The sequence below is a fragment of the Panthera leo genome, chromosome C1, assembly GCF_018350215.1.
Source record: "Panthera leo isolate Ple1 chromosome C1, P.leo_Ple1_pat1.1, whole genome shotgun sequence".
Classification (NCBI taxonomy): domain Eukaryota; kingdom Metazoa; phylum Chordata; class Mammalia; order Carnivora; family Felidae; genus Panthera; species Panthera leo.
In genome coordinates this window covers 213,454,150-213,468,108 of record NC_056686.1, presented here as the reverse complement: position 1 = coordinate 213,468,108, position 13,959 = coordinate 213,454,150, and the positions used below count along the sequence as shown (strand labels likewise).

The 13,959-nt window shown below is 49.8% G+C and overlaps 1 protein-coding gene across 1 annotated transcript in view; it reads left to right on the top strand.

The window, feature by feature from the left end:
- The first annotated feature begins 337 nt into the window (after window positions 1–337).
- Window positions 338–13,959, top strand: part of NGEF (neuronal guanine nucleotide exchange factor) — a 37,135-nt gene continuing 23,513 nt past the window's right edge. Inside the window, exons 1-3 of the mRNA XM_042950543.1 lie at window positions 338–490; window positions 1,186–1,328; window positions 7,635–7,936. Coding sequence (XP_042806477.1) covers window positions 384–490; window positions 1,186–1,328; window positions 7,635–7,936 — 552 coding nt within the window. The 5' untranslated portion in view covers window positions 338–383. The remainder of the gene's footprint in view (window positions 491–1,185; window positions 1,329–7,634; window positions 7,937–13,959) is intronic.

Below are 13,959 nucleotides of genomic sequence, written 5' to 3'. Positions count from 1 at the left end.
CTGCCTGCCCCTCTCCCAGCGCCCGGCCGGCCGGGAGGTCCGTGCGGCAGTCGGCGCCCGCGGGGCCCCGGTCGCGCCCAGCCCGCGCTCCCCCGCCCCGCCACCGCCCGGCCTCGCCCCCGCCGCGCGCGCCCCTCCCGCCTCGCCCGTTGCCGTGGCAACACGGAGCCTCCGGGCGCGCGCCCGCCGGTCCGCCCGCCCGCCCGCCCGCCCGCGGGAGCGCTCGGCAGCGGCAGCGGCGGCGGCAGCGGCGGCTCCGGCTCCAGCTCCAGCCGCGCGCGCTGCGACCCCGTTCTGGCGCCCGCCCGTCGCCCCCGGCCCGGCTCCGAGCCCCCAGCGCGGCCCGACACCCGGCCCCAGCGCCCGCCCGGCCGCCGGCCCCCATGGAGCTGCTGGCCGCTGCCTTCAGTGCCGCCTGCGCCGTGGACCACGACAGTTCCACCTCGGAGAGCGACGCGCGCGACTCGGCGGCGGGACACCTGCCGGGCAGGTGAGGACCAGCGGCCGCCGCGACCCCCGCGCGCCGCCCCCGCGCGCCGCTGGCCCCCGCGCGGGGGACGCCGACCCCCGCGGCCTAGCGCCCGCCCCCGGCTCCGGTGCCCCCGCCGCCCGCCACTTCCACCTGCGGCCGGGGTCGTGCGGGCTCCGCGCCCGGGGGCTGGGGGTGCGCGCCGGCCCGGGCCGCCGACGCCCGGATCCCCGCCCCGGGGCTCCTCCCGCGCCCCTCCCAGGCGCCCTGGGCGCGCGCGTCCCGCTCGGCGCCCCCGCCCCCCCCATCTTCGCGCCGCGTGGCCCTGGGACGCGAGGATCGGAGCCGGAGGGAGTCGGGGGCCGGGGGTCGCGCGACAAGCGGACGGCAGGGGGTGAGCAGCGCCGGCTGGGATTCCGGCCGCCCGACCCGTCGGGGCGGCCGGTCGGCGCCGCGGAGCAGGCAGGGGCGCGCCAAGTTTCCGACGCCTGCCCGCGAGCTCCGAAAACATGAAGGGTTTGGGCGGGCTGGTGTGGGAATGAATCACCCCGGTCGCGCCCGGGCGCGGTGACCAAAAGGGCCTGTGGGGCCCGCCTGGCCCGTCCCGCGTCAGGGTCCAGTTGGCCCGGGCCACTTGTGCGGACACCACGCGCGAGCCGGCCAAGGTGTGTCGTTGCTTAAAAATAACCCGCGCTGCGCCTCCTTCTCTCGGGCAGCGAGTCGTCCTCCACGCCGGGAAATGGGGCCACGCCCGAGGAGTGCCCGGCGCTCGCCGACAGCCCGACCACGCTCACCGAGGCCCTGCAGATGATCCACCCCATTCCCGCAGACTCGTGGAGAAACCTCATCGAACAGATAGGTGGGTGTCCTTGGCGGCGGCGGGGCTCCACTGGGAGGCGCCCTGGTGGACTCGGGGGTCCCCCTGCCCGTGAGATGCCGTTGCATTTCTGCGAGCACTGTACCCCGTGTGGCTAAGGGACGTTTTCGACACATTCGGTTCCAAGCGGTTCCACAGGCAGAACTGCCACATTTTAATGGTGCTGTATAATTGGGCTGCAGCAAGTGGACGTGAGTCCTGCTCTCCAGAGAGGCCTACCTGCCCAGCCCTTTCCGGGGGAGGGCCCTCTGCCCCCTTGTCATTTCTGCCGAAAAGACCAGGGGTGAGGCCCTGCTGGGTTTTGCAGGAAGGGGTGCTGTGGGAGCCCCTCCTGGGAGCGGCCTGGGAAAGACCTGGGAAGACCGCCAGGTCTGAGAATGGCTTCTGCGGAGACCCAGGCTCAGGAAGAAGAGGCAGTGGTGGGAAGGAAGGGTAAGATGGAGACGGAGTGGGAGCCCCAGAGGCCCCTGGGTTCGGAAGGGAAGCCTGGTGTCACCTGCTTTCCAGGAACGTGGCCCAGGGTGCGGGGCACAGCTGTGGCTCAAGAACTGTGTGAGCGCAGAGTGGGTCGAGAAGGTGTCCCGAGAACGCAAGCACTTGGATTTAAAAGTCAAAAGTTGCTAACGCCGTCAAACGAGGTCCCTCCCGTGACAGTCCCCACCGGCGGTAGTGAAGGGGTAGTGAAGGGGGGCAACGTGGGCTCCGTTATTTGGAAAACGGTACCGGCTGCTTAGCAAATCTTTTTGTCCTTCGGTGTCGTCAGAGCAGCACTTTATCCGTTAAATTAAAATGCCAGGTTTGGAAGCTTTATCCCTAAATACATCGTTACTGTCCTCTCTCTGAGTCACTGAGGCAGACATGAGGTGTCGAGTGGAAGCAGAGTTTCCGTTGCCCCAGGAGACCCTGTCTGTGGGAGACTTCTCGGGCCAGCCCACTCTTCCCTGGAAGGGTTTTTTCCAGACTGAACCCCGAGGGGAGCGGAGCCCCGCGCACAGCAGAGGGGGTGGGGCGCATTCTGCGAGCTGTTGGGCTGCGCTGACTCCAGGAATTTTGTTACCAGGGCTTCCTGTGTGTCAGGCTGGGTGATGGTGGCAGATTTTCCCTTTGTTTGCTGGGGTAACGGACAGGGGCCGAGAGCAAAGACCCTTAGAAACCTTTTCCTCCCGCCTCTCTGCCGCATTGTCCTTCGTAGTGAGGAAACCCACCTCTGCCTTAGCATACGCTGGAAACCTGGACTTCTACCCTCTCGAAAGGGATCTTCTGTGGCTAAAACCAGTGTCATCACTGGGAGGGACGTAGAGTGGGGGTGGGGAGCTCCATGCCTCCTTTCGCGGAGAGAGGGGCTGTCCTCTGCATTATGGGCGGCAGGCCCACCCCTCCTGGAGGTGGCCGGTCCCGTTAGGCTAGTGGCACAAGCTTGAAGCAGGGAGTCAGGGGACCTGAGCGCTGGTGTGCACTCAGGCTGGCCCTCGGCATGTGGCAAACCGCAGGGACTAATATTCCAAGTCTTTTCTCCCACCACCCCCTTCCAGTATCCGCTGGTATAATTGGTGAATATCTCTGTCCGGCTCCTGGGCTGGATCCGTAGTAAGTGCTCACCGGCTGTGATGGATGGACGACAACCCAGAGCCGTCAGCACCTTCTCGCTTCCTCCCTTATGGACTTGAGGCCGGTGCCGAGCAGTCTCCTCCAACAGCCCTATCTGCCCTTACCTCCCGGAAGGAAGGGCGTTCCTTGCCAGGTATCAGATAAGGACGCGTTCCTAAAGCCACAGGGGAATCAAGCAGGGAGGAAAAGGCGAAGGCAGGTGTGGGCATTCTGTAGCCTGCTCTTGGGGTTTGCAGCGTCTCCCACGGAGGCCAGAACAGAATTGCTCAGCATGGTGCACACAGCTGTCGTTATAGACCACGGACCCCGAGACCCTGTGATGGACCCTGAGACGGGCTTCGTGTGCACAGGTGTGCTGTTGTTGTCTCTGACCCCTAACAGATGCTGGACACGTGAAAGGTGTTCACTTAAAATTAAATGAATCCCCCACCCTTTAGAAGTTTCTATGTGAGTGATTCAAAAAGTGGGATTTTGAATGACTCCAGGAGCTTGGGCAAGAGGAGCTAAGAACTCCCCCTCTTTCACGGGGCAGCACAGCCAGCCTGGTACAAATCATCTTAAGTAGGAAAGATGGGAACTGGGTCTTCTAATTTTGCATGAATATAATACACCAGGTGGGGGGCACCTGGGTGGCTCGGTCGGTTAAGCGTCCGACTCTTGATTTTGGCTCAGGTCCTGATCTCACGGTTTGTGAGATAGAGCCCCGCGTCGGGCGCTGCGCGGGAGCCTGCTTGGGATTCTCTGTCTCCCTGTCTCTCTCTGCCCCTCCTCTGTGTGCGCACACGCACTCTCTTTCTGTCTCTCTCTTAGAATAAATAAACATTAAAAAAACAATAATAATATGCCAGGTGAAAGCAGCCCCTGGGTGGCTCAGTCAGTTAAGCATCTGACTTCGGCTCAGGTCATGACCTTGTGAGTTTGAGCCCCGCATCCGGCGCTGTGCTGACAGCTCGGAGCCTGGAACCTGCTTCAGATTCTGTGTCTTCCTCTCTCTCTCTCTCTGCCCCTCCCCTGCTTTCACTGTGTGTCTGTCTCCAAAATAAATATTTAAAACAATTAAAAATATATACACCAGGTGAAAGATTTTACCAGTAAAGTTAATTTTCACACAAAGTTGTGCTTGCTGAGTGTACAAGATATAAAATAGGAAATCGTATTAACAGTACAAGGAGTAGAGAAATTTAATCAGTTAACATGTAGCTTCTCGGGTAAAGCTACTCTATCTGAATTTTAAGACCAATAAAAATAAACAAGTTATGAAAAATGGTTACACAGTGTGTCAGATGACTCTTTGTAGTCACAGTAATTCCAGGAAAAACAGTGTTGAAATTCATATTCTAAATGTTTCAGAAAGAACTATAGAGTTTTAAGAAAATCCTAAAATTACTGGTAGTGGGAGTCGTTGACCAAAAGTAACAGAATATCCAGCAAAAAATGACATTACACAATGGCAATATTGTATCTCAAAGGTAGAAAATTCTGGAATTGGTTTCCTCACCCAGCTCCTTTCTCTCCACCATTCTCAACATTTGGGCTTCATGTCACAAGATGGCTGCCATAGCTCCAGGCATCACATCTTCAAGCAGCCATGTATAAAAGCAAAAAAGGGAAGTGTTTATTCTTCAAGTGTTTATTGGTAAGGAATATCTTTTTGGGAAGCCCTTCTCAGAGATGTAGGATGTCCCCTTACTCTCCTTGGCCAGGTTAGGTTATGTCATGCTCATGTCTAAACCCACCACTGGCAAGAAGGAGGAAACTATCACGGTAGGGCTTTTTTGTTTGTTTGTTGGTTGGTTGGTTGGTTGGTTTCAGGTGGTTTTGTTAAACTTATTTTCTGGCTTTCAGCATATACATGAACAACCTGTATACTTTGAACTTACAGATTAGGGCTGAGTGTCCCCTATGAATCTTATAGGGCAGATGAGGCCCTTTAGGCAGATGAAGCCAGATTTTAAGGGAAATTTACATTGGATGTGGACATTTATTTCTAAATCTTAAGACTAATTTCTGTGATTTTCTCTTGTCAAGGGAATCCCCTGGAGCTAGCCATTATACTGCTAAGATAATTGAGAGCTCTCTCTAAAGAATTTTTGTTTGTTTGGTTGGTTTGGGTTTTTTCCCCCCACCCTTTGGAGAAAGTTTTTACTTCTATTTTTTAAGCTTTTATTTTAATTCCAGTTAGTTAACATATAAACTAATATTCGTTCCAGGTGTACAATACAGCATCACAGTAGGTTTTGATCAGTCAACATTCACCCACTTCCCAGAGCACAGAACGGGTCAGCACCCAAACAAAACTCCTCCCCTGCCAGCTGGGAACAAGGGGTGTGAGGAGATGGGGGAGAGGCAGCCAACCGTGTGATTTCTGAATTATTATTTTCAACCCAACTACCCACAATGCTGATATTTTTGCTGCTTTTCACCAGACGTATCACAGTGAGATGCCGGAGATAGGATTTACTCATGATATGCCGACCGTAGCATATGTAAGACGTATTTTTTGAACCTTCAAAAAGACGCCAGATTAGTAAGCGCTTTGGTGAAACTTTAGAAACGGCATTTTTTTAAAGGCGTCCGACAAATACATGAGTACCTACTATGTGAGAGGCTCAGTCACCTGGAAACGTGAATCCAACTCAACTCAAACTTGATTTCTTTAAGCCTCTGGAAACACTGTGCATTGGAATCACAGGAGAATGACTGGGTCAGTGTCAGCACAACAGTTAAATCTTACGCTCATGACTGAACCAGTTTAGGTAGTGACGTTAAACCTCTGTCTTATAGATCTTCAGTCTGGATTGCATTTAACGAAGACTTTGCTTTTCTTTTTTCACTGTAACATTGCAAAATCACAGGATTCTAACACTGCAACATCATAGGATCTTAATTTTTTTAAATTTTTTAATTATGTATTATTATTTTTAATGTTTATTTTTATTTTTGAGAGAGACAGAGACAGAATGTGAGTGGGTTAGGGGCAGAGAGAGAGGGAGACACAGAATCCAAAGCAGGCTCCGGGCTCTGAGCCGTCAGCACAGAGCCCGACGCGGGGCTCGAACTCACGAGCTATGAGATCATGACCTGAGCTGAAGTCAGCTGCTCAACCGACTGAGCCACCCAGGCGCCCTGGACCTTAATTTTTTTTTTTTTTTTAAGTAAACGCTATACTTACCATAAAGGCTGTATAATTTTGCATTATGGAGCATAGGAAGCCAACTAATTCCACAGGGCGAGTTTGTTTGGCTCCTGTTTATGAATATAATTTATCTGGCCACATTCAGGATTTCAAAGTTAATCTGTTTTTCTTTCGTTCCTTTGTCTCCTGTTTAGATATATTTAACAATTAGATAAGGAAGGAATAATAGCTAATGTTTGTACTTCGTTCATTGTAAGAGAAAGTGCTTTACAAGTGGTACATTTATCCCAATTAGAATTTCTTTGGGAAACTCATCTTTGTTTTATAGGTAGACATATCAAGGGGCCCCAACTGTTCAGACCAGTGCATCCAGCTAGCTGCCCACTGGACCTCTCCTCCTGGGTGCCCCTCAGGTGCACCTGATCTCTCCACCACCCCATCCCCCAGTTGTACCCTCTCCCTGTGTTCCTGGTCTCTCTGAGTGGGGCCACCACACCCTGTGGCCATGCTGGTCACCTGGATGTCATTCATGACCCAGCAACAGGCAGTCACCAGCACCCGACTTGTACCTTATTATCACTGTTCCCCGAATTGGGTACTTGGCCCCATCCCCCACAGGTAGTGCACGTCTGCATCATCACCCTCCTGGGGAATTAACCCCAGCCTCTTTCTTCCTAACCACACCCATCCAAAAATGGGGGCAGAGCTGCTTGCCTCCGGTCATTCAGGGCCTCTCTCTTCCCAACAGGATAGACCACCACCTTCATGGCCTGGCAAGTAGACAAGACCCTAGGGGTCTGACCCCCTCCTCACGCAGGCCCCACCCCGGTCTCGCTAGGCCAGGAAACCCCCTGGCCACTGAAGCTTATCTGCTGTGAGGAGACCCTCCCTCCACCCTGCAGCCAGGATGTCTCAAGTGGGTTTTCCCTATGGAGATGCTACGTTTGTGCTGATTCATATGTACCTCCAAATCTCCTTGCAGACATAGAGTGCTTTTATTTTAAGTACAATTGGTCAGGGAGGTAAGTCTGAAATTGCAAAAGCAAAAAAAAAAAAAAAAAAAAAAAAAAGGGATGAATTACTGGTCTTTCCTTCACGATGAGAATTTACAACTACTCCCATTTCGCAAATGAACATACTTGGGTTTTTAATATTGAAGCATTTAAGGCTAGGGAAAGCATCCTGTTGGGATACTGAAACGTAATTGGGACGTCTCCATCAACTGTGTGCACAATGGTTATTAACACATCAAGTTCTAGATTTGCCGAGTATATTTGTGTGATTGGATTTTGAATGCATTCATGGATTTCTTTATTTGTTGAACAAAACTTCCGTATGCTGATCGTTCCCGAGAAATGAAGATGTGGCAGTTCATCGGGCCGCCCGGAGCCTTTTGGGGAGACGGGTGCGAGGCTGGCTGGCTTTATGTATTCATAGGTGCAGCACCTGCCCTTGATAAGAGTACCGAGCCCTGACCTAGTGATTCAGAAAGATCTTCGTCTGAAATCTTTCCCTTTTCTTCATATAAATCTGTTTGACTTCAGGGCTCCTGTATCAGGAATACCGAGACAAATCAACACTCCAGGAAATTGAAACCAGGAGACAACAGGATGCAGAGATACAAACCAATGCCCATGTTTCCCCGGCCAGCGAGGAGACTCCAGGAGAGGATGAGGACGAGGAGGAGGAGGATGAGCCGGCAAGCCCACCCGAGAGGAAGGCTCTGCCCCAGATCTGCCTGCTCAGTAACCCCCACTCGCGATTTAACCTCTGGCAGGATCTTCCAGAGATCCAGAGCAGCGGGGTGCTGGAAATCCTCCAGCCCGAGGAGATCAAACTGCAGGAGGTAAAGGGCTGCCGGGAAGGGAGGGGGTGGGATCTCCTTATCTCCTTTCAGAACATACAGGTGTTTTAACCAGGGGTGGGGGTGGGGGGGGGGGCGGTGGTGAGGCTTCTTCTGTGAGGGGAGGACCTCCAGCTGGCTAACCAGAAGAGTTCCAGGCAGGGCTCAGCCATCCAGAACATGCAGGGAAATTCACATCATTTCACAGGCAACAAAAAATCCCTCATTACCTTCCAGGAGAGCTCAGCCCAAGCCTGCATGTTCACAGCCTGGCTGTTTCATTAGAGAGCAAGGTGGCATTCTTTTGTCCCCGCCATTGCCGTCGGGTGTTTGTGGGGCACACGTGAGCGCCGATGCACTCGGTGATGCCGAGCTCGCTGGGCCCGGGAAGGAAGTCAGTCATCTGTGGTTCACCTTCACCGCGTCATTCTGGAGCCCCTGCCACCTTGCCTGGACTTGTGTGCCTTCTCTGCTTCACTTGATGGTTCAGCCAGACCTTGCCTGTGAGTTAGGCTGAGGCAGAAGCACTGGGTGGCCTAACGGTTTGTCGCAGGCAGGGAGAAATAACCCATGAAAAATTAACAGTGAGAGAAACGCGTCGCTAAGAAATCTTCGTGTTCATTTAGTTGAGCAAAGATTACTTGGGTGCAGAAAGCGCACCTGTGGTCTAGAGTCAGCAGGGCGTGGCCGGTCAGCGGTGAGGACAGAGACTGCTGGGGGGGAAATGCCGAGGATCCACGTGGGTGCTCATGGGGAATTTTAAAAGGTGGATAGAGGGGCGCCTGGGTGGCTCAGTCGGTTAAGCGGCCGACTCCGGCTCAGGTCATAATCTCGCAGTTTGTGGGTTCGAGCCCCGCGTCAGGCTCTGTGCTGACAGCTCAGAGCCTGGAGCCTGTTTCAGATTCTGTGTCTCCCTCTCTCTCTGACCCTCCCCTGTTCATGCTCTCTCTCTGTCTCAAAAATAAATAAACGTTAAAAAAAAAAAAAAAAAAAAAGGTGGATAGATAGGTGGAGAGATTTGGGGTTTTTTTCAATCTGTTCAGTTTCATCATCTGTCTCTCACCCACACTCATGTGCCCCTTCAGGACCATACTGGAACTTGTTCCTAGATGCGGCTGGGTCTCCAGATGGCCTGCCCTGTTTAACCCCTGTGCCTTCTGCACTGGAGTCCACAGAAACATTTGTTCTTCTTGTTTATTAAAAAGGCACAAGTAACGTGTGCCCACAGCCCACCACCGGGAGCGAGAGCACTCCTGACCAGAGTCCCCTAACGTGGACTCAGGCTCACAGTGTGCTCGACAGCTGCTCAGGGAAGGTGAGGGGGCTGTTGGGGCCGGGGGGGGGGGGGGGGGGAGGCGGTATTTTGTGCAGAGCCGCCGGCACCCCACCCGGGAGGGTCAGGGACGATCAGGAGGGATGGATTAAAACTTGACATCCCTTGGGACTTGTGAGCAGTGACTTGTAAATGGCTGTGTCAAGAGTTTTGTTTTTTCTTATGAAACTTCTGATGTAAATAATGTGTAGGCATCCATTCCCGATGTGGCTTCTCCCCAGTTTTGCATAAAAAATACTGGAGGAGGCATAAAGAAGCCAGTCGCCCCCGTGGAAATGAAGATGTATGGGGGTACCTCCCCGGAGGCAGGGGGCGCTGGATTGAGAAAAGCAACCGTGAGGAAGGTGCCAGAACACGTGGAGAGACACCCCTCCCACCCCCGCAGGTGTCCGTCCCTCCTAGAGGCTCCCCCAGCCGCAGGCACGGTCGCCATCCCTAACTAGGAATTATACAATACTATTTTGTATTTGACTTGTTTCACACAGTATTACCACCATGGGGACTTTTTTTTTTTTTTTTTTTTGGTCCCTGGAACAAGGAAAAAAGACCAATTTCTGGGTAAATATTTCTTTGTCTTACTTTGATAATTAGAGAAATAAAGGTTTGAACTACTTCGGAAAGCTTAGGGATAAACTCTAGTAGAACTTACAAGCTTTCTACAACATAAGTAAAGTTAAAGCAGAGAGCACAGGTCTCTCTTTGTAATGAAAGAAAACCATATTCTTTGTAATAAAAGAAAACCATAAAAAAGCGCACACACACACACACACACACACACACACACACACAAACACAAACCAACAACATAAAATAAGGCGGCAGAGTCCGTAGCAAACTTACCAGTTATAATAAGTGTAAATTGCTTAAATCCTCCATGGAAAGACCGAAATCTCCAATTGATTGGAAAACTAGACCCGTTACATTGTGGGACAGAGTCGAATTCAGATAAGTTAACAAAGGGAGCGAATCATCTTGTATTGTTAAAGGGATCCTTTACGCTGATGAAGGTATCGCTTTATTTTTCAGTGTTTTAAAATTAAATAAGCAATTCATGAACACGTTTTCGTTGTTCAAGAAAACACAGTGCAGACGTGTGCCGGCCTTTTCTGGGCTCCTGGCCTCTCACCGGGGGACCAGCTGTGTGTGTCTTCTCTTTCCTGTATAAAGTGTAGTCACAATGTCGCAAAACTCTGGTTTTGGAGTTCAGACACTTACAGAGACTCGTAGGGGCAAAATCCTTACAGATGTTTGTGAGGTTTCCCCCCATACTTAGTTGTTTTATTCAACAGCAGTTTGATTTGGGTTTTGGTTTTTAGCAACTTGCTTTTTGTTGGCCTCTTAAGAGCCTTCAGCTTAATTTTCATGAAAACCGCTCCCCGTGGCCTGCAGTACAGCTGGCTTGAATGAGTGTGACGGCAAGCACGGGGGCGGGCGGCTCATAGGTGGGGAGGGAAGTGTGCAGGTGGCCTGGTGACCAAAGAGCTCAGCGGACCCCTGCACAGCTTTGCAGGGAAACAGTGCCATTGACTCAGCAAGTGGTCCCGCGGAGCTTGATTAGGAAGAGCTTCTGTGTGCATGTATGTCCGTGCTCATGTGTCAAAGTAAAGTGCGCTCTAGGGGCACCTGGCTGGCTCAGTCAGAAGAGCATGTGACCCTTGATCTCAGGGTCTTGAGTTCGAGCCCTCTTGGGTGTAGAGATTACATAATTAAAAGAAATGTTTTTTTTAAGTGAAAAAAGTAAAAAGTGAACAGTTTATTTTAAGGTTTTTTAAGTTCGCATGTATGCTTTTTTTTTTTTTTTTTTTTAATTCTCAAGTTAGCTAACATAGAGTGTAGTCTTGGCTTCAGGAGTAGAACCCAGTGATTCATCACTTACATATGACACCCAGTGACCATCCCAACAAGTGCCTACCTTAATGCCCAGCCCCCATTTCCCCCACCCCCTCAACCATCAGTTTGTTCTCTGTATTTAAGAGTTTCTTATGGTTTGCCTCCCTCTGTTTTTATCTTATTTTTCCTTCCCTTCCCCTATGAAAATCTGTAAAGTTTCTCAAATTCCACGTATGAGTGAAATCATGTGATATCTGTCTTCCTCTGACTTCTTTGGCTTAGCATAATATCCTCCAGTTCCATCCGTGTTGCTGCAAATGGCCAGATTTCATTCTTTTTCATCGCCGAGTAGTATTCCATTGTATGTATAAACCACATCTAATCTATTTCATCCATCACTTGATGGACATTTGGGCTCTTTCGATAATTTGGCTTCTGTTGACAGCGCCGCTGTAAACATTGGGGTAAATGTCGCCGCAAAGAACAGTTAAAATGGTGGTGGGCACTGCCAGCTTGCCATTCAAAGAGGCAAGACAGATTCTGTACCGCCCCAGGGGTGCCAGTTAGCAAACCGCAAGATGTTTGCCCCAGTCTGTTGGGTGAAAGAAATCGTACCTCGTTTTAACCCGCCTGTATCGATGACTTGTAAATTGAGCGTCTTTTCATATGTTTGTTGGCTATTTCCGTTTCTTTATCTAAGAATTGCCTGTTCTTATCCTTTGCCCATTTTTCTATTGGGGCGTTTATCCAGTAGGACCTTGGATTTCGGGTACCTTGTTCAGCGAGGGTTCCGCAAGACGAGCAAACACCTCTAATGAACTTTAACTTGACAAGTGAGCCATGTCTTGCAGTACAAGTAGGACATGATGCCACATGTCACATGATCACAACTGAGTCAGTGGTTCTTGAAATCCGCTTTGATATATGAGTGCTTTGGATTACGAGCATGTTTCCAGAGCAAATTATGCTCACAAGTCAAGGTTTTACTGTACTTCTCTTCTTGATCGATAGCAGCTTTTTGTATGTTCTGGACGTTACATTATTTTATATACATTTAAAATGTTTTCTTCTGTCGTAAAGCATAGGGGAAGTGATTTAGCATGATGGTTATGCGCACAGGCACCAGAGCCCAAATGCCTGGGTTTGAATCCCAGTTCTGCTACTCCCTAGCTGTGTGACCTTGGGCCTGTTACTTAACCTCTCTGTGCCTTTGTTTCCTTAACTGTAAAATGGAGATAATCATAGTACCTGTATCACAGGGCTGCCAGGCACATCGACTCAGTTAGGAGGATAAAGAGCCATACGGGCTGATCTCAATGGTGCCCTGCCTTCCTGCTTTGTCTGTTGTATCTTTTTTCACATAAAAATATTTTGTCATTTTTATAGGAAACCTGCCAGTCTTTTTACTGTTTTCAACCTAGTCTCCTAGATGTTCTGTCTTATGATTAGGAAATAGGAAGGCCATTCCCAAGAGGTGCACTCTACAATGAAAAGGTAATATTACAAACTATTATGAACCGGCAGCCAGACAGAGCAGAATCCATCAGAAACACTAGCAGAAGCTGACACACACAATATACTGTCTCTGTAGGGTGGGATATACCACAGACGTAAGCAATCTGAAGACAGTCATGAGGTGGGTTTAAGACATTTTTACAGATCTCTATAGTCACTGAAGGCGTGTCGCCCACTGGTAGCCTGTCTCCACGTGGAGCTACGGATCCCTTAACGCGGTTAACCCCAACGGAACATGTTGTGCGTGTAAAATACACGCCAAATTTTGAGGGCTTAGCACAAATAAAAAGAAAGCAAAGTACCTTATTAATAATTTCTATATTGCATGTTGACATAATATCCTGGATACACTAGATTAAGTAAAACAGATGAAAATTTTCCTTTTTTTTTTTTTGACCTTTTTTAATGTGGTTACTAAGAAATTTAAAATTGTATCTGAGACTGCTATTTCTTTTGGACAGCACTGCTCCTAAGAGAAGCAACCTTTTATTTTCCAGTGTCCAGAAATACCACCAAAGAGTGGCCATGTTCAACAGCCATAAGAAAAAGCTCGATGAATGTCTATTAAAATTGTACAGGCCGGAATCTCTCCGCCATAAAATGCAGTGAAACAAGAAAATAAATGTAAACAGTGTAAAAAGCTCACATCAGAAATGTTTAAATGCTCCTAACCTTTGAGATAAGAAAGTAAATCTTATAGACTTTTTCAAAGATGATGAGGAAGATGCTACATTTTTAAAAACATACGGAACGCTGCCAAAGCTGCATTTGGATAAAAATTCACAACCTTACATGCTTTCATTATTAAATAAGGAATAAATACAAAATTAACTGAACTAAGATGTCAGCTTGAGACATACGGTGGGAAACCCCACACACAAACATACTCTTAAGGAAAGCAGATAGGGTAGAGATCAAAAGATAACGTAAAAGTTTTGAGTGAAGAATTATTTTCTAGGAAAATATAAGCTACCAAAAATTAACTCAAAAATAAAAATTTTTTAAACACCAAAATATACCAGGTAACCAAAAAAATCTACAGAAGAGATGTTGCACCCAGATGACTGAGTTGTGCCAAGTGGTCAAAGCACAGGGGAGTCCCTTGTTGCTTAGAATAGCCTAGAACGCTGCTGGCCAGCAGCATTTTCTGCAACACCGGACATGTTCTATAACTGCATCTCCAAAAGTCTCCAGTCAACATGTGACTGTTGAGCATTTGAAACCCAGTTAGTGCAACTGAGGAACCAAACGTTTAATTTTACTTAATTTAAACCAACCTCCATTTCAAGAGCTCCAGGTTGCCACTGTATTGGTCAGGACAAGTCTAGAGCAGGAATCATCCATTAGT